The sequence below is a fragment of the Boleophthalmus pectinirostris genome, unplaced genomic scaffold, assembly GCF_026225935.1.
Source record: "Boleophthalmus pectinirostris isolate CB_2022bp ecotype Guang Dong unplaced genomic scaffold, ASM2622593v1 HiC_scaffold_1215, whole genome shotgun sequence".
Lineage (NCBI taxonomy): Eukaryota > Metazoa > Chordata > Actinopteri > Gobiiformes > Gobiidae > Boleophthalmus > Boleophthalmus pectinirostris.
Window position 1 is genome coordinate 1 of NW_026571025.1, and position 20,494 is coordinate 20,494.

The following is a 20,494-nucleotide window of genomic DNA, read 5'->3' on the forward strand; positions in this document are numbered from 1 at the left end:
TAGCTGAAGCTACATTCTGTTTACAAACTTACTGTAGCATGTGCCAGATTTTTTTAAGCTGTGTCTCCCCTTATAGGCTCCACACTGCACAGACAGGGACCCTCGGTTCAAAATGGCCCCACAACAGAGGAGCTGGACCTTCACAGAAGGTAATCCATTACACTCATTTGTTTGTAAGTTCAATGTAGATATCATCAGGGTCTAAAGCAATGTAATGACTCGTCTGTGAGCTTCAGTGGGTTTTATAATGACACTGGTATGCCAGTGATGCCATGAATGTGACTTGTCTGTACAGCCAAAAAAAGTATTTTATTTATGGTACATGATACAATGACATAAAATTATCAGATTATGACTGTATATATGTGCTTCTGCTAGTGGTAGTGGGCCAAAGTCCAGAGTCAACAGAGTGTTAAAAAGAATATGCCTATTTAGGTGGAGAACATGGTCCACTTGGGCTAGTGGTCATTTCCCCAATCTTCTTCCCCATCTTTTCTGTGCCCCTCAACTCTTTATCAACTAGAGATGCTCGACTGACCAAAGACGGAGATATATCCCCCTCACTGGAACCAAGGGGAGATGCTAAAAGTGATGTCTCTTTCTATGGTCAACTCCTGACTAATTTCAGAGCCCAAAAGTTTAAACTGAGTTTATAAGCAGTGTTTACTTGCTTTTTGTTTTAAGCATGTGCTTTAAAATTTTATCTTTTAACCAATGTAACTTATATCTGACCTCAGAGATGTATGAGACAAGCTACTTTCTAAGCACTGCAATATTGGATGCCTTTTTAGCCTAATATGGCAAATTATGTAAGATGGTTTATGGTGTGGAGCAAATGCAATGGTGCATAGTTACAAATCTTTAGTCTTATCTATTCTGTGGAATCAACAGAGGAAATGTATATGAAGGTGATGGGAAGTGCTTTAAAATGCTGATAAAGGCACCGCACACAGACACTCCTCCCTAGGTTCCAATGTGCCTTAAGTGTGCAAAAATGGTGCCTCCCAGCCTGAATTTCTGAAATCCTAAACCATTGGCTATGCATGCTGCTGGCTCAGCTCTGACCTGCCTGGGGTTTTTTGAACCGAAACACTCTCCTGGTTGTTGCCAAAAGCAGGACGAACATACAGTATATGTATGTGGTGGTACAGCCTGTGTCACCGCCTACGCTTGCCTAGCAACAGTTTCCTTGGCAACATTTGTCAAGACCCAAGTGCGACACCAGCTGAACAGTAGATCAGGAGGTGTTTTACTGTGGGACAAATCCTGATGGAAATCCTGTTTAGAGCTAGCTCTGTTATGAAAACCATTATCTCATGTTGACCTAGACAAAAAGGAATGAGAAATGTAACTTGAGATTGACCAGTGCTCAGCAGAACAAGTTATGTGATTGAACTCAAGTAAGAAAAGTTGTATTCATGCTTGATGCTGAATGGTGCATTAACCCTATACCCTGTACTCCTTTTACCATCTGTAAACCATATTCAGCCTGCTCTGTGAAGTTAGCAGCAGCTAAAACTGGGAACATTCCATAAAAGGAACTAGCAAGAACCAAATTTAGTGTGAACATGACAAGGACAAAAAAGGAAAGGTGTTCAAATGCAGCATTTGGCCTAAATGAGGCTTACTTCACTGTACAGGAATGTTCTGTTGGGAATGTTAGCGGAGACAAACCACTTCCATCCACACACCTCAGCCACGAATCTTGCTATTTTTAGCCAATGTAGACACTTTGCATTCCTCAGGCAGCCGATCATGAAATTCCTGAAGTGTGTATGATATTTACATTTAGGGGGAGGTTCATATTGTTAATGGATGATTATTAGCATTATATGTGATTTGTTGTTTTGTCTGTAATTTAGATTAGATTCTTTAGTGCTGCAGTTGAACAAATGTATATTTACCTTGACACTCTGCATGTGTAGTTTCTCTACACTGTCAGACCACCAGTTTTGGATGGAGGAAATAGAGCTTCCTATTGTACATAGCTGGTGTATAATGCATGAGGCTAATGTATTATTGCTTAGTAATATACTTACTCATACTTACTAAGTATGAGCTATCTAATATACTTACTTACTAAGTATGAGCCATCTAATAGCCTATTAGAAATGCAGGTTGACTGTGCCCTGCTGAATGAGCAAAGAGCTAAGGCAGCGTGGGAACTAGGACAGAGGAGGGATTTCCTCTCCATCAGTGTGATCTGTCTGTCTGTGACTATTGGCTGGAACCTCCAATCCAGAGCATAGTGTTTCTCTGTTCCAGATCTTGGCCTGCGTCACTGCTAACTCTGCAGACTCAATGGCAGTGTTCTCTCTGTTTGACACTTCCTATACTCTCAGTTAAGCACCACCAAAATGTAGAAGTGATTCACAGCAACTCTTTGGTTTTCTCTGGAAAGTCCAGCAAATAGATATATTTTGGTAGACTTGTGATTCTTTGAAATATGAATTGGCCTATAAAGTGAGAGCAGGGAGCTTGGAAACATGAATGAAGGTGTGAGTGCTGCTGCTGATCTGTCTGCTTTATGTTGTAGGTAATAAATAGAAACACTTGTTAGCTTTTTTGCATATTTGTTTTCTTCAGTTCACGTTTTCTGTCTTACAGTGACATCTAGTGGCTAATTTGAAAGTGTTTTGTCAATAAATGTCATGGTTTGTCACATATTCAAACCAAAACGTTATATTATGTATTATTGTTATGAAATGAAACATTAAAGGTTTTTAAATTGAACATTTCTTCAAAAATAATGTTGCTAGCATGTGATGCATGATGATACATTTAGAAATTATATAAGATTATTTTGATTAAATAAACACTTGCATTGCTCTTCCAGGCAACTTCAGGAGCTACAGAGACAGAAGGAGTTGGAACAGGAACGTGAAAGGCAAGAACGTGAACGGCAGGAACGGGAGCGCCAAGAACGGGAGCGCCAAGAACGGGAACGCCAAGAACGAGAGCGGCAAGAACGAGAACGCCAAGAACGGGAGCGCCAAGAGCGGGAGAGGCAGGAAATGGAACGCCTGGAGCGAGAACGTCAAGAGCAGGAACATGTGGAGCAGAGAGAAGTGCAAGAGCAAAGGGACACACTGGAGCAGAGAGAGGTTGAAGTGATGGAGCGAGAGAGCGAGCAGTCTGAGAGAGAGCAGCTCGACTGGGATGGAGGGAGACGCTCCTCCAACACAGGTGAGCACACTCTACTCCCATGCAAGCACGTGAAACATGGCACACCTGTACTGGCTCATCAGACTCACACAAATCTTACTGAAGCTAAATGCAATCTAGTCTGTCTCAACTATGTCTAACTTCTGCTAACCAATTCCTCACTGAAACAAAAACATATATAGTTTGAAGGAGAGATTTTAAAGCAAAGATTGGTATGTAAATGTACTAAACATTTGGCTCTGCAAACTGGAGTTTACACAATGACCAGGAGAGGGTGTTGTGCAGGAGCATATTTGCCATGTTCTGGAGTGGGTCAGTGGGGAAAAGCCCAGCTATTAGTGTATGCATGCAACACATGCTCAGGCTGGTGCAATTCAGAGACTAAATATAGCTCATGAACTTGTCAATGTGTGCATGCACTGGCCTGCTCTACCAACTACCAACTTCCACCAATGTTTTATTTCTTCTGTTGTTGTGTTGTTGTTGACTTTATGCACAGATTCGCAATCTGTGCATAAAGTCAAGCACATCAATGAGTCAAAAATAACTTTAAATATAACAGTACATTGAAAACAAACAATTTTCCTAAGCAGTGATTGCTGCTGATTAAATTGTTGAAGTTGGTTTAGCTGAGTCAAACTGGAAAAGACTATATGGGGCTCAATATCAGTTAGCAACTGAGGTGTCCAAAGATGATCACACTGGCACGTCTGGGATGGGAGCATTTATTTTAACTGTGATTTTATTACTTTTAATTTAAATGTTGCACATAACTATTAGTAATTATATCTGAAATTGACATAAGGGTAACTCAATAACATTTTTCCTGTATCAGTGCCTATTGTCCAGGCCAAACTGACAGAGGGTGCGTTTCAAGGGGGTGCAAAGACATTGCCGTTCCATTATTTAACCTGCCTAAAATGAGGGTACAGGCTACTTAAAACAAGGTTGCAATGCACCCTTTGCATCCCTGTAAACCCAGGCCTGGTTTATTAGGTATTGCAAAAAACCTCACAATGCAGTTTGTATAGGATATTGATACAAGTATTGTATATCTCGAATAAAAGGGCATTAAAGCTTACTAAACGGATGCTATATTGTGCTGAATAACAAAATGCATTGAACATTTACTGTCACAATCGCAGAACACAATTGGGAATAAGTCATTTAACAAGTACTACCCGATTGTCTATTGCTTTTTCTGCAGACATTTGGTGTGTGATTAAGTAAAGAAACAAGGGGTTGTTTCTCCAACCTCTAATTTTGGGCATATTTGGAGTTTATTAAATGGTGAATTGTGTTTCTGCCGCTTGTCTCAGCCTGTGTGTTGACAGATGTGCTGCTCAAGATGCTCTATAGCTAACTTGTCCACTAACTTCTACTAAACATACACACAATCTGTAACAGACCTTGGTCGAGCTGTGCTGGTTCTTCCTGCTTCATCTGCACCCTTCTCTTCTTTTTCCTTCCTTCACACCCATCTCTCCTCTATCATAACCTGCTGTTTTATCCTACCGTGTGCACTGTGCTTGCTTTCTTTGTCTCCTCTCTTCCTTGTTCCTCACTTCCTTCCCTATCTGTTCTTGTTTTGTCCACCCTTGCCACATGTAGCCCTTGAAAGCACCGCATACACTCCCACTCCTCAGGAATTCAGCCAGATGTCTATACCATCCTCTCCCCCTGCGCCAGCGTACCCTAGCGCAGGTGCTCCTTCTCTAGTCACTCCCCCCACGCCCCCGCTCAGACACTCTGCTTCTCGATTCGCCACGTCTCTCGGGTCGGCCTTCCATCCGGTCCTGCCTCACTACGCCACTGTCCCCAGGCGTCAACAGGGGGACATACCTCCAGTACCCACACCTACAGTCCCTCCACCAAAGTCCTCCGTGTGGTCTTCCTGTAGTTTCACCCCTTTGCCTCCCTCACCCCCCATCATGATTAGCAGTCCGCCTGGGAAAGCAACAGGTCCTAGGCCACTCATACCAATCGCTTCCCCATCTCCTCTCACTCATAGGCCTCCTTCACCCTCCCCAAACGGTGCCCCTGCATACCCTGCGCCCTCCCCAGTTACTGTGCTTCACAGCCACACTCCCATGGGTCCTAGCTGCCCAACCCCACCACCACCCACCCCGCCACCCATTCATCCCTTGCCGTTCCCCTCGTCCTTCTCGTCTGCCCCCTCCTCACCGCAGGCTCCTGGTTTGCCCTCTGCCTCCACAGCGCCCTCTGCTGCAGCTGCGGAGTACTTGTCCTCAGGCTTGACAGGAGACATCGGCCCTGACACCCTGCCTCGAGGGCCCTCCTCAAAGCCCCAGGGTAAGAGCTCCAATTACTTCACTGACTCCGTGAATCCACATGTGTACCATGCCCTCCATATGTGTTGGCACCCTTGCCAAATAGAGTATAAGGAAGGTTGATGAAATGGCAAGATAATGTTCAGACAAAACAATAGGGTTAGGTTTGCATTGCCTTCCAAGTGAGTCACTTTTTTTAATTAGTGATGAGAAAATATTTCACTGTACTGTTGAATACCAATGCAATATTAGCATTTAAGGAAACCAGTGTTATGAAGAAGTCTGGAAAAAGGCTGATTCATTTATCTTGTCCGGGTGCACACTAGGATGGTTTCAGTGACCCAAAAGTCTTCCTTAATCTTTGATTGAGAACTTGATGTTAGTTGTGTCTTATAGTCAGAATGTCAACAAGCCTACAGCACAATATCACTAAATAATTAATCAAGGGGTGCCATAATTATTGAAGGGTACTGTACACTATTCAGCAGACTGGTCTTAACACAATTACAAAAAAATACCAGAATTCTGAATTAAAAGTCTTTGAAGTCAGGGGTTATCTTGTGAATGGCTAATATCAGGGCTTGTGTCGACCAAGGTCTATTTCCATCTGCTGCACACTGTTCACACCTAGACTGTATCAACTGCAGAAGTATAGTATAAATGGGGGCATTTAAAATTTAGATTGCAGCATTTTGTGAGTATAATATAAACACTGATGAGCAAGTTATCTATTGATAAATATACAACTATTTAGATCTCATTGAAAGATCCTTTGAGCTTATAGTGAGGTCTGATTTTATTAGTGTGCTGTTCCCTATGAGAGATGACATGTGGCACAACTGTCGAGCTATCGTGGGCTCACTAACATGAACGCTGCATGCATTTCTCTGCTTACTGCTCAAGTGGCTGGCTCTACATCAGATGAGAACTGAGCATGATTGTATTTTGCAACATCTAATAATGATTAGTGGTCACTGAAGTGAAAGATTGTGATTGTGAAAGATGACCTAGTCTCCAGTATATTAAAAGCAAAGTCCTTTAAAGCCTTAGTAGGTAACTTTCTTGCCAAAAAATAGACCAAAATAAAAGCATGTTTTTTTTTTTTTCTTCTTCTATTAAATTTCACTGAAAAATAAAGAAAAACATGTGTCCTAACTGTCGGTGGGCTTGCATCTCCACAAACCTGATTTGACCTGGAGGAGGACCTCCTCCTACTCATTTAAAACTTATCTCTCTCTGTGGACTATGGTAACTGAAACTTTCCACCTACAGAAAGTTGCATACTGTCAAAAAAATGTGTTTGATTTTCTTCATTCATAGTTTGAGTTAAGTTTGAACTGTAATGAGATAAAAATTGCTTAATCATTTGTGAATTAAGTCTATTTAGGACTGTGTGATCTTTGGACAACTCCAGAAGCATTAATATTTGAGAGAAAACTGCAGGCATTATTTGTATTGTACAGCACAAAGTGACTTTCATTTGAACATCAGAGACTGCTTTTCTCTGGGCTGTCTGTATCATTCAAATAAAAATTCTTATCTTGTTACCCTCTGTCTTCCTCATCACTCTTCTTCAGACTCCACCCCTGGGCCGAGTGCACCCACTCCCCCGCCACCTCCGCCCTTGCCACCCGGCTCCACTGTGACTAGCCCTGTGACTCCCACAGTTCCACCAGGACAACCTCCTCCACCACCACCTCCACCGCTGCCCCTGACCCTAACCCCAGGGGGGACTTCACTTACATCAGGCCCCCATCCTCCACCAGGAGCGCCACCTCCTCCCCCTGCCCCTCCTCTGCCCGCTGGGCTCTTCAGTCCAGCAGAGGACCGCCCTCTTTCAGGACTAGCTGCTGCTCTTGCTGGAGCCAAGCTGCGAAAAGTGCCACGGGTGAGTACATAATACAGAGTTGTGACTATAGCCACCATGGGCATTGTGCGGGCCTCAGGCATTCGGCTCTTTCCCTGTTTTAGCCTTTAGATTTATTTATTTTTTGTTTCCTGACCATTTGTTACACCAGTGACAGTGCTGGTCTAGCCCCTCTGTCACATTTCAATTGTAATTATATCCTTTCTACACCCTCTTCTCTGACCAGAGTGATGATCCAGCTTCAGCTTTGGTAGCCACCTTGACAGGTGCCAAAACTGAGTCAAGAGGGAATGGGCACTTACCTGGAGGTGGCGGTCTGATGGAAGAGATGAGCGCCTTGCTAGCTAGAAGGTACTTATTGTATTTCAGTATAATTTAAGAATATGTCAAGGTTTAATGGAATGCCGTAAATTTTTACCTTTTTTTTTTACAGAAGAAGAATTGCAGAAAAGGGCTCGTCGCCTGAACCCGACCAGAGATCAGTAAGCTTTGGACAAAGTGGGGCCTTGTATATGTGTTAGCTTCCTCTTGGTGGTCCTCTCCTATTGGCCTCTCCATATTTCATTGTGCATTGTTTGACACCTTCTTGTCAGTAATGACAGTTATGTATAAATTGGCCATCAATGCACTGCAACTTTTTACAAACATTATTTAACAGTTACAATGCAAGGGCCTTCAAGCTCATATATAAAGCTAAGCTTTAGCTAATACAAAGTCCAAAATCTTTTCACCTGGAAAGTCTCTGAGTCATGTGTTCTTTTATTTGTCTGACCAACAGGATGAGGGCGACTCAAACACAACACCGAAAGTGTCTGCTTGTAGCACTCCAGGTGAGCCCTGAAATCCAGAATCTTCACCCACCCCAAAATCCTAATCCACGTCATAGAGTGGCTTCAGTTGGCACTAGATTTAGTTTTTTTTACTTAACTATGAATTTGGTGTTCACTGCTTCACTGCTCATTCACCAAGCACTGGACCATGGGCCCATGTAAGAGGCAATCAGCTGATCACCAAATTATTTACATGAGTAAATAGTGCGCTGTGAGAGTGGGCCTGAGGTCTTCCACTCTGCAAGCGGCTGTTTAGAACACACCAAAGTGGCTGCTGGTTTCACACTGGCCCAAGTGCATCTGAATATAAAACTCTTAAGACCCTTAGAAATGATGAAAAATGTTGTTCCTAATCAGATCCTTCCCTAAGATAATACATGTAGTTGTTAAAACTAATCCTGTTTTGCTTTGTGTCCAGATATGCCCAGGAAGCCATGGGAAAGAGCAAACACCATGAACGGTAGCAAATCTCCAGTAATTGGAAGGTAAGAAATCCTTTGTTGGTTGTACATGCTTATTGCAGATATTTTGTTTGTATTAAAGTGGGAAGTCCACTCATGCTGTCACCCTTTGCACACGCGTCTATCAGCTGTCCTCAGTGTCCGCCCAACGAGACTCGTCTTGAAACTGCATTATCACTGTCGAGCCAGAGGAGATGATAAGGCCCGATGTCAGCACTCAACTAGACCCACAACATGTCATAATGATTGTATAAACCCACACATTATTTAAATTAGTTTTAGATTGGAGGGAGAAAATTCAGCTTTACCCCTTATTAGATTTATGTGTTGCAATAATAAAAAAGTTTGTTGCAAGCAGATATGTAGCAATATATACATGTAATACTCTGGGAGTATTAACAATATTGACCACTTGGTGGCAGTGTTCAATGGCAAAGCTCATGCTTCTAGTGTTTGAACCACATAGCATATAACTAAGCTGACAGGGTAGTGATAATGATTTATCATTTATTTTCAGTATCAATTCAGCAAATGTATTGCGGCAATGGTAAATTACTTAGATTTAGATGTAAACTTAGGCATACTTTATTGATCCATACGGGAAATTGTTTTCATCAAATCAAGTGCATTACTTACTCTTCAGAGTAGTTTACAGACTACGTACATTTATTCTACTTGTGTATTATATATTTCAATATATTTGTGTTATAGTATAGTATATTTGAGTTTTTCTTATTTCTTTCTACTTTTAAAATAACACATTTTGTGAGTATAATGTTTTGTCCTCCCAATTTCAGTCATTTCAAATTACAAATAAAATTACATCCAGACCATTACTCTTAGTTATGCTTGAGTAGTAGTTTGTCCAAATACTTTTTTACGCTTACTTGAGGAATTTCCTTGGACCACTACTTTGTTCTTATTTTGTTTTTGCTCTACTTTGAAATACTTATGATTGACTTGCTCTGCTGTTCAAGTAGACCACACAGTATTTTTTCTTCATATTATTCCAGTTGAAGTAAAATAGTGTCCCAGAGCATGTCCCAAGAGTACTGATAGTGTAACATTTTATTTATTCTGTTCCTTTTAGTTTTAATGTGGATCAATTAAAATGATATTGGTGTTTCATATATGCCAATTTCGTATAACTCGTATAATGCATGTTGGTTCAACCGTTCTTCTTAAATACTTTGATTTTCTTATTGATGCTGACAGGAATCTGGTAGTATATAGTAATAAGTTGTTTTACTCCAGGACTGCCCCTCTCTCTCATGTCTCTTATGTGCCTTTGTTGTCACAGACCCAAGTCCACACCCACTGCTTCCCTAAGTGCCAACGGCGTCCCAACAGAGACAGTGGATTACGACCGACTGAAACAGGTAACCTCCTTCAATGACGGAAGGTTTACTGCATCTGTTTTGCATATTATTATTGATAATACATACTCAAATTGAGGAAGATATTCAGAATCTAGTCCTTATACTCAGAATCTATTCAGAATCTATTCCTTATACAAAACAACTGCTTGCGCATCTGATTCATTGCATTGGGCTTTTGATAACTTTTTATATTTTATGTTTCTCTTTGGAAAGTTGCCATTAAACTTAATTATTTATTTTATTTGTGCCATTTGTGTTGTAGGATATCCTGGATGAGATGAGAAAGGAGCTGTCTAAGCTTAAAGAAGAGCTAATTGATGGTATTTAGCTATTCGCTGTTAACAATTACACACGTTGTAAATATTTAAGATGCTGTACTTAAGTTAAAAAATTGGTTGCCTTTTCTTTCTTTTCAGCAATCAGGGAGGAACTGGGCAGATCTAGCACGGCATAAAGATTCATACACATGCTACTGTTCCTGTTGCAGCAGAGGAGGCAGAGATAGGAGACAAGCGGGAGGATCGAACAAGCCCCGCTGTACACCTTTTCCATCATGACTGCAAAGTGGCATTGTGTGTGGCCACTGTAAAGCTTGTCTTCCTTCAATACTATTTAACCTGAATATGTTCATCCAAGAGACAACTTATCAGCAAACCAAGTGTAGATCTATGGCCATAACAAGTAGCTCAATAATAATGTTTTTTTATTGCAGAGGAATTCCATACCAAGTGGACACAATAAGTTGAGCTGTCCAAATAGCACTCTACCAAACCTTCCTGTACTGTTGAATAACATTTCTGTTCCCCTCTCCTGGTCATATTTCATTGTCAAGACTCAGCCACGAAGTTTCCTGATCAGCAATAAGTGTAGCATTTTGTTAAGAGGGTGAGGCCTCCACACATTGGACATACTGCTGCATGTTTCTCTATCAGTCCAAGGATCCAGAAATAAAAGTGGAGTCAATATTTCAAAAGGTGCAATGGAAAGCCCTGGCATAACGAAGGATTGTGCCATTGACTTTTTCCTTTTGCTCAGTATTCTTATGTTTTCTTGTATGTCCAGTCTGGAAATGGTTCAAAATGATTTTTTGTAAGAGGCAAAGAATGTCTGGAACCCAGAAATGTGGTAGCTTTTTCACACATCCTTTTGGGCAGCTTACACTGTAGCCACCATGTTGGAAAGGTATTATACATGTTACAAGTTATAAAGATCCGCTTCTATCACTCTAGGAAATTGGTCTGGTCATTGTAGATTATCCACCTTTCCAATTCTATTTTGTCATTTTATACAATTTATATTAGGCCAAAGAAGTTGGTGACTCACGTAAATGCCTAAAAGGACTCCTAAGAAAGCCAGTTGTTTCTATAATCGGTTCGTAGGGCTTTCCTCCAGTCCCCAAAGTGTCAGGTCTCAAGCAGAAAAGTTATTGTTTACCTACATCTACAAGTAAATACTTAAGCTACAGTTCATCTTTATGTGCCTCACCACTTGGTCGTTACAAAGACAATCAATCTGAAGTATTTCTATCAGTGTTAGTGGCAACAGAAGGAGCACCTTGGAATTAGAAAGGATCAGAAAGGATAGAAGGATCAAATCAGTATTGCAGTTCACCAGAGATCATGAAAATCTTGCATTGCATTTTATGTTTTGGCAGTCATAGTAATATATTGTACTGTATTTTCTGGTTTTGGTCTATTTTCAGGAAGAATGACTTATATGAATTAAACGGATTGTCCTGAAATTTAAGTGTAGGTCTATTTAACCAGCAATACATGTTGCTGTTTCATTAGAACTGCTGCTTCAACCTTTGATATTTTTTCCTCCAAAGGTTGATGAGAAAGTGAAGGTCAGTATGTCCACATTCTAGGAAGTCAGAAAATTATAAAGATGGTGCCTTGATCTCAAGTCATGTTTAATAATATGAAAAACGTGATACTACATGATAGTTCTGGGGACACACGTTTTTGTTTTTTGTTTTTATTATTATCCCTCAATTCTGTTCTCTGTCAAATATGTTTCATTCATGTCTTTGGTGTGGAGGGCACTTCTTCCAAATACATCCAGACCACACTGATTTAATGTTGCTTTTTTGTTTTAATTGTCTTCTGCAGAAATGAAGGATGTTTCCATGTTGCCTTTATCTGAACGGTGCAGTCAGGCCCACGTAGTGTTTCCAAGCTCATTTCTTTGACCACACTGTTCTCATGTGAATTAGTTTTTTCTTACATGCTAACCTATTTTGTTTCAGCAAGTTTATTAAAGTTACAATACAAACTTGTATCTTGCATTGTGTTTTTTTTTTCAACCTTTTCTATTTGATCACATGTAAAGTTCCTATGTTTGTGAGAGGTTAAGACAGACTTTTATAAATTGGACATTTTAGTAAAACGGCAATAGCATTGGTCTGAAGGCTACATTTGCCCCTAGGGATACATTTGCTGCGTTAAAAAAGTAACTTTAATTTCTCTGCGGCAAAGTGCTTGGCTGACTAGCTGAAAGACTCGACCTGAGCAAACAAACAGTGCAATGGCTCTGTGCAGAGTACAGCACCATGAAATTTCCTGTGGGTGGAGCGCATTCTATCAGCATCTGCAGTTCATTTGAGGTTTCGTACCAACAGCTAAAGCCGGTACAGGCTGTAAGCCAGACTCATCTAGGCTTTCATGAGAGGAAACTGATACTTATTTGGCAACATTCTTCACATAAGTACTTGCCCTGCTTTAATCCAAAACAAATCGATCTAATTAAATGTTTTCGGTAACCAATCTAAATTCTACTGAGACCAGTGTCTGCATTCAATGCATTTAATCCTGTAGTGTAAATAAAGTAGTGAGACTTGATGGCGGCGAGTCTTTCACGACCCCAGTTCGGTTAAAATTCCACAGTTGACCAATGAGAAGACGGCACAGTTTGAAATGCCGCCCGATCAGCCAATCAGAGGGCTTCGCGCCTTCGCCGTTGGGTCGGGGCGCACACAGAGGGAGGGACGCACACAGAGCGCTACGTCAAGCGTTTAGCTAAGCCTGCTTTTAATATAAAGACAACTTTTTCAACATTATATTGGATTACAAATCGATTTTGTGGTCGGAATTATTACAATATTTTCACGTAAGTATATATTTTGTTTGTATGCAATTTAAAGGAGAATTGGGTTGCTGGATGTTGGCCTTTGTTGGGAAATCAGGCTTAGCCACAGCTAGCTCTAGCCTTCAGTATAACGGTCTTATTAACGTCGACTGTTTCATGGAGGCAAATTGTTTAAAATCTTTTCTGATGGTTATCCCATCTATGTGTGCAATTTGTGAGGCTTGTGTGCAACAATTCTATTCCATACGGTTGTAATAATTGCAAAAGCATTTGCTATAACATTAGCGTCACCATCCGAAGTTCCGAATAACAAAACGGAGGGGCTTGGACGGACATTAGTTGTTGCCTCGTGGATGTTTGTTGACAAAATAAGCTTTATAAACTGAACACATCTTCACACAGTTTGACTTTGTTTTACTGTGTACAATAAACGTACTTCTGAATCTTTTTCCTGGACTTGTGTGGTTTGCTGGCTGTGGTCGTGTTTCTGTAATGGCAGAGCTTGTTCTCCGTTTGAATGCATGACGTTTTCCCTCCTCCGCGCACAGCTGTGTTGTCCTTTTGCAAACGCAGGCAGGTTTATTAAAAACTAAGCACTTCATATTACAAACCTATTGAGCTGATAACTCCATGCATTCAGGATTAGATATATTTACTCTAGACATTGTTTTATGCTTTACTACTTTTTTCTCGCTCTATGGGACAAATTGGGCCATTACAATTGGAACACACTTCAGAGGGGGGCATATGGTAAATTAGAAATACAGAAATACAGAAGAGACATGTGTATAATACTCCACCCTTAAACTGAGAGAAGGGGAAACTCCCATCACTCCACAGCCCGGAGAGCCGCGCGCCCAGGGTGTGTCACTGCGCGTTTGTGTCCCTAAAACGTTTTTACTACATTTTAACTTTTAATGTTTGAAATTTGCTTTGGCTGCTGTATCGTGGGATACATTCAATTAACGCTGTGCCAATTAAATAATAAATATGTTTGTGTGTTTAATGTACAACGTTAAACCTCCAATCATCTTGTCCTGTGCTACTCATGAACTCATTATGGTGATTTAACCCTGGGGTTGGCTGCACTGTACAACCTGCTGCTGGGGATCTCTCTGTTATGCCAATATGCTGTTGTCGGGTTTTGAGTTGGGGGGCTTTGGTGACCCTCTCTGGGACAGACCTGTCAGCAGTTCTGCTCACTAGACGTAATGCTGACTTGGCCTGGAGGCCGCTTTGTAGCAATATAGAAAGCTCTCTTTTCTAAAGTAGTTCACCTAACGATTCTGTTATGGCACAATGCAGCACTCTTTTTGTTTTGTAATGCCACAATTAAAACAATCTTTACATTGTATATTGTACATTGTATATTTAAAAATGTAGAACGTGTTCTGTGGCACAGACATGGTTTATTGACACTATAATAACTAAAACGTATAATGGTCTCCCAGTCTGAAAATCTTAATCAAAGTACAGCAATGCATCAAGGAACACTCCCTGAATTATTTGGTGTCATCACTAGTTAGTCAAAGTAGAGCTGAATGAAAGTTTTCTTTTTGATTCGACTGAATCTTCAGTTATTTGTTTTACCACAGGTCAATGAGGATGCCGACGGTCAAGTATCAACGTGGGGATACAGTGATGGGACGCTGGCCTGGCAGCAGTCTGTACTATGAGGTCAAAGTGCAGCGCTTTGACTCCAAAAGTCAGCTTTACACTGTCATCTACAAAGATGGTACTGAGCTAGAGCTGAAGGAGCAAGACATAATGGTATGACCATCAGATTTTAACAGAAGCTGCATAAAAGCCAGCCTAGCTGTATTCATCTGTGTTCTACCTTTTGTAACTAAAGCTGTATCATTATTAATATATTTACCTTGTTTGATATCAGATGAAACGCACATTTGTCTTCATCAGCAAGTCATGAGTGCATCCAAATAGACTCTTGGACATATAGTTGTTTATTTGTTTGAGCTTATACAAATAAATGTTTCAAATTTCTGCCCAGAATGCCATGAGTTTCCAGAGTCGTCTGCGCTCTCGGTCTCGGTCACGTTCACCGGGGAGACGCCGCAGTCGCTCTCGCTCTCCAGGTAGGAGCACCCGCCGCTCATCGTCCCGCACGTCAGCCGTCACAACAGAGGGGGCCCCAACTACTCGCAAGGATCCCAAGATCAAGGATGTGGTGGAAGTTCGGCTCACACCACTGGTATGATAAATATGTTTGGTATACTATAGTGTATACTTGAATGCTGTACTGTACTTACTATGATTTTAACAACTACAAAGTCTGTAACCATTCTATCTGACCAACGCTAAATAGTCTTTGTTGTGCATTCTTTGTTTTTCTCTCAAACCAAAAGAAACAGGCAGTGACCACTGACAGCAATAGCAACAATAAGCATGAAAACGAAGAGACCAGTGCTACCAACAAAGTCAATCAGGTATATATCTTTTGAGTAACAACAGAACATGTTAAAAGACAGTGTGCTGGTCATGCCACAGTGGGCTTAAAGTTAATGGAATGTCATGATGTGTGCATGTTGGTGGAGGCACTGACGACTCACAAGATCAGACTCCCATTTAACCAGTCACATGCTGAACAACATGTGCCTGGTCTTTACATTCCTGTTTTTAAATGCTCTGTCCATGTCTTGATATTCCCATACAGTTTAGTTTGATTTACTAGTTTTTCACAGGGACTATGTATAAGCATGTCCATCTCATAAAAGAAAAGAGGCTTTTACCAAATTAGTTTTTGCTTGTTTTTTTCATTTAATAATGCATCAAAACATCTGTATCAATTACTGTTACGTACATAAAACTTAAGTGTGTATTCATAATGCCCTCACACATCTTCCCTTTAGAGCCCAGCATCAAAGAGAAACTGAGCCTGAGAGGACCCAGAATCGCTATAACCTGAGGCGCAGAAAGGATGATGGTGACGCCAAAGCAGTGGAGGCCAAACCCCAGCTCTCAGAGGAGGAGACCAAACCTGCTGTCCCTGCACCAGCCGCCACACCTTTGGACTTTGGAGGAAAGATCGGTATGCTCTTTGTCATGCCCTAAATCTACAGACTGTACAACACCTTAACATTCTCTGGTTTTAGGGGCATACTTCTGGCTGCTGTTTCTGCCAGCATGGGTCTTCTTCCTGCTACTTCAAGTCAACCAGGATGACCCCAGTTTGATGAACTTCCCCCCCCCACTCTCCCCGCTGGAGTCCTTCTGGGATGTCCAGGCCTTTGGTATTGTTGTCCTCTGGGTGTTGTTCCAGGTCTTGCTCTATGTCCTACCGATTGGAAAAGTGAGTCATGATCACAGTTGATAATTTTTTACTTAAGACAGGGAAGATTGTTTAATTTGGCAATCCCAAAAAATGTAACTACTTACTATTGCAAAATTTTCAGCAGAATTCACAGCAGAATAAGTGTTAGTCTGCATTGTACAGAACAGTTCAATGACAATATTTTATTTGGTTAAAATTACAAAATCCTTATCCTGTACTAATGTAAGCCCTATATCTTTGCAGCTCAGTGAGGGTATGCCTTTGACGTCTGGAGAAAGACTGAAGTATAGAACAAACGGTAAGTTTATAATCAACCATATTATCAGTTTCTGAGTGAATCAGTAGTTTTTGTCAGATTAATTAATCACAATGCACATAGTGTACATATTTAAATGTAATTTGAAGCATTTTAGCAAATTTTCAGAATTTTCACAACTCTAAATAAATTATTGTCAGTTGGACTTTAAAATAATATAAGTCCAGACAATGCATTTTAACACTTATCCAACTGACTCATGCACATAAGGACTGGTGGAATGATAATTGTCCCTTGTCAGGTTTTTTTGCCATTACCGTGAGCGCCATCTCAGTGGGGGCCGCAATTTACCTGGGAGTTGACCTCACCTACATCCATAGCCACTTCCTGCAGTTGGCATTGGCTGCACTACTGATTTCATTCCTTCTGAGTGTGTACCTGTATGCTCGCTCTCGCAGTGCGCCCACAGACCAGCTAGCTTTAGGCGGAAACTCAGGTGAGGAGAGCTTTCATCTCTACATTCTGACCCAGAATGAAGGTTTCGATCCAAACTAACATTCCACCTGTCCCTTTTCATTTCAGGCAATGTCCTCTATGACTTTTTCAAAGGAAGAGAACTCAACCCACGCATCAAAAACTTTGACCTCAAATTTTTCTGTGAGATGCGTCCTGGTTTGATTGGCTGGGTGAGTTCAGACTTATAATCAAACAGTATTATGTATGTTTTATACAGAATAGTGAATGATACCTTTAAATACATCGCCTATGTATTATCTAATTTTGGTTAAAATGTGCATCTTGGTTTTTAGTGTGTGATCAACTTGGGCATGGCTTTGGCAGAAATGAAGGTGCAGAAGCTAGAGACCCCTTCTCCTGCTATGATCCTGGTGAATGTGTTCCAGCTGCTCTATGTGGCGGATGGTCTCTGGAATGAGGTAAGAGACAGCTCCTCTATTGTGGCTCTGCAAACGGCATCTTCTCCTGTCTAACCTGTTTTCTGTAGGAGGCCATTCTCACCACAATGGATCTGATGCATGACGGCTTTGGCTTCATGCTGGCCTTTGGGGACCTGGTGTGGGTGCCATTTACCTACACACTACAGGCCTATTACCTTGTCAGCCACCCCAACCCACTGAGCCCCCTCACCCTGGCACTCATCATCTCTATCAAACGTCAGTATAATTTGCCTCTACTTTATTCAGTCCCTCCTTTATTTCACAACACTGGAGATTCCATTTTGGTAACAGTACTGACATTATTATCAAAACAGCATTTGAAACTATGGCGAGACAGATTTTTTTGTGTACTCTTTCTGTTTCTCAATAACATGATCCCTGTTTATCTTTTGCAGTGGTGGGTTTCTACATCTTCAGAAAGTCAAATTCTGAGAAGAATGCCTTTAGAAGGAACCCAGCAGACCCCAGACTCTCCCGTAAGATCCTGTGCTATTTGTGCTTATTTGTTTTTTCCCTGTTTTTTGGTAGTCGGGACAGTCCACAAAATATCTGGACTGTGCAAATAGATTTTTTTAAACTCCTGTAGAGGTTTATCTTTACACAGTATACTTAAAATATGAGACAAACATGGAAGAAGTCAGTTGTGAATGCCTCATTTGTAGATGCTGAGTTTGTCTATGATTGCAGATCTGAAGAGCATCCCTACAGCCACAGGCAAGAGTCTGCTGGTGTCGGGATGGTGGGGAGTGGTCCGCCACCCCAATTATCTGGGAGACCTGATCATGGCCCTGGCCTGGTCACTGCCTTGTGGTGAGTTTCTTTAACAATTGCCTTAACTTTGACTGGAAGTCACAGTTAAATAATCATCCTTTTTTCTGTAGGTTTCACCCATCTGTTACCGTGGTACTACATGATCTACTTCATCATTCTGCTTGTTCACCGAGACTCCCGGGACATGAGTGAATGCAGGAGGAAGTACGGCTCGGCATGGGACGAGTACTGCCGAACTGTTCCGTACAGAATCATCCCTTGTATTTACTGAGAATCAGGCATTTCATTCAAATATTACCACCCAAAACCAAAAGGACTAATTGAACTTTCTTAACTTAAAATTTTCAATCTTGACCTAAAAGTGGTACATAGAAGAAGTAGGAAGAAAACAATGCCAAAAATGTTTCTTTTGTCATGCAAAATAAGAAAATGCTTGAAATATTTTTTATGTAAAGCAACTGCAAAAACCCTGCTAGGATTGTGTTATTGACTTGTAGATTTTGTATATAGAGGTTTTGTACTTAAACGTAAAAAATGGGGGGAAAAAAAAAAAATCATTGATTAATTTGAAAATTTCAGATTTTTTTCCTGTGACAGTTCCAGCGTGGCTTTTATGAATATATTTTATGTTAAGTCTTCCTGCACAACAATATAGCTTTTTATTTTTGTGAATGGTGGGATTCAAATGCTCATTGCTTTGAAAGGCTGCACAGTGGAACTCAGGACACAGGCTTTAGGAAGTTAACATATGAATTTGTATTTTAATATTTTTTGATGTGTGTGATTTTTACAGAAATCTAGCTATGAGTTTAGTGTTAAAATAGTTTGAAGAGTGAATAATGCACTATTTACTGACAGTGTTATTTAAGTTACATGATTTTAATGAATTTGGCTTGAAGACTACCTCAGATGTACACACTGTCTTTCAGGCATGTTCCTGATCTGTTTAATCAGGGGCTGTAGCAGCTCTGGCTGTTTAAATGATTTTAATATTATGAAGTGAATATACTGTGATGAAATTCAGAGCTGTGTAAGCTTTTCAAAATTGTGCATTTAAAACCCAGAAAGTAGCTGTAGGTGACTATGTAGCTATAAATTAAGTTTTTCTTTTATGATCATAGAGGTTATAGCTGTAAATATTTTTCACAATATTTCATTTTACAACAGCAATAAAATGAGTATTCACAGTGGTTTACAAAAAGGTGAGTGTGATTGTTGTTTTTGACCATGTAGCTTCAGTCTTCTCTCTCTAAGGACTACTATTGGTTATAAATAAACTGATAATTTGAACACAAAAATACACAACTATCTTTCAGCTTCTCCCTGTCTGGTTTCACAATCTTTACCCCAGGGTTCCCACAGTCATGGAACTGGAAAAGTCATGGAACTTTGTAAATTCAATGAAAGTTTTGGAAAAGTCATGGACTTTAAATATCTCATGCAACTACAGTGTTCTGTTAAGCTCTCATTAGGCTGTTATGAATACTTTCAAATGTATATACACTTTGTTTAAAAGAGATTACAATAAATGCACTGACAGAATGTTAAAAAACTATAATACGAAACCATAAGGTGAGTGGAAAGGGTAACGTTTCATATTTAGCTCTAAAAGTATGATCAATTCTACACATGTAGGGTAAAGCTGTAAAGTCATACAAAATTCACTTTATGTCACAGGTGTCAAAAATAAGGCCCCGGATCCGGCCCTCCAAGACTTTTAATCTGGCCCTCAGATGATTTTCTACTAAAATATTTGAATTATATTTTCTATCAAAATATTGGTAATTTTCTGCGCCGCTTAGCATAGCAGCATCTCCAGCGCCTCTGTGCATGGCCGCCTCCCACCAGAGCAGCACAAATGAAGACTTGCCTCTTTCCAAACGGTCTTAAAGGATGATCGTGACACCCTCATTAGCAAAATGTCAAAAATGAGAAAAGTGGACACCGAGTGCAGGATTTTCCAAGAAAAATTTACTTATTCCTATTTGCATACAAGTTAATGTTAAAACATTGTGTTGAAATTACATTTTTCTTAAAATTTCAAGTTGTTCATAATATTATAATATTTTGTGAAAGAAGTTCATCAATTAAAAAAGATTTCTGTAATAGATTTGTATTTCTCTGAACAAATATTTGAACTTA

General features: G+C 40.4%; 2 protein-coding genes across 2 annotated transcripts; both read left to right on the forward strand.

Annotated features, from left to right (window-relative positions):
• Window positions 1-76: 76 nt before the first annotated feature.
• On the forward strand, window positions 77-12,273 carry LOC110169363 (ENAH actin regulator; the record flags this gene model as incomplete). Its single annotated transcript, XM_055149080.1, has 11 exons — window positions 77-149; window positions 2,837-3,186; window positions 5,383-5,478; window positions 7,034-7,344; window positions 7,550-7,674; window positions 7,757-7,805; window positions 8,102-8,153; window positions 8,572-8,638; window positions 9,915-9,993; window positions 10,256-10,313; window positions 10,410-12,273. Coding segments are annotated over 11 exons (1,298 nt in total), but the record flags the coding sequence as incomplete, so codon positions are not given.
• Window positions 12,274-12,709: 436 nt separating this feature from the next.
• Window positions 12,710-19,553, forward strand: lbr (lamin B receptor). Its single transcript, XM_055149079.1, has 14 exons — window positions 12,710-13,101; window positions 14,676-14,850; window positions 15,089-15,289; window positions 15,444-15,524; window positions 15,955-16,126; window positions 16,191-16,387; window positions 16,613-16,667; window positions 16,927-17,121; window positions 17,208-17,311; window positions 17,435-17,560; window positions 17,629-17,797; window positions 17,977-18,057; window positions 18,269-18,391; window positions 18,463-19,553. The coding sequence occupies exons 2-14, from the start codon at window positions 14,680-14,682 to the stop codon at window positions 18,621-18,623; spliced, it is 1,836 nt and encodes a 611-aa protein (XP_055005054.1). The 5' UTR covers window positions 12,710-13,101; window positions 14,676-14,679; the 3' UTR covers window positions 18,624-19,553.
• The last annotated feature ends 941 nt before the right edge of the window (window positions 19,554-20,494 follow it).

Coding starts and splice junctions, on each gene's coding strand:
- lbr (XM_055149079.1), top strand. CDS start 14,680: ATGAGGATGCCGACGGTCAAGTATCAACGTGGGGATACAGTGATGGGA. Junction 15,525..15,954: donor CTACCAACAAAGTCAATCAG/GTATATATCTTT, acceptor TTTAGAGCCCAG/CATCAAAGAGAAACTGAGCC. Junction 17,122..17,207: donor AGCTTTAGGCGGAAACTCAG/GTGAGGAGAGCT, acceptor TTTTCATTTCAG/GCAATGTCCTCTATGACTTT.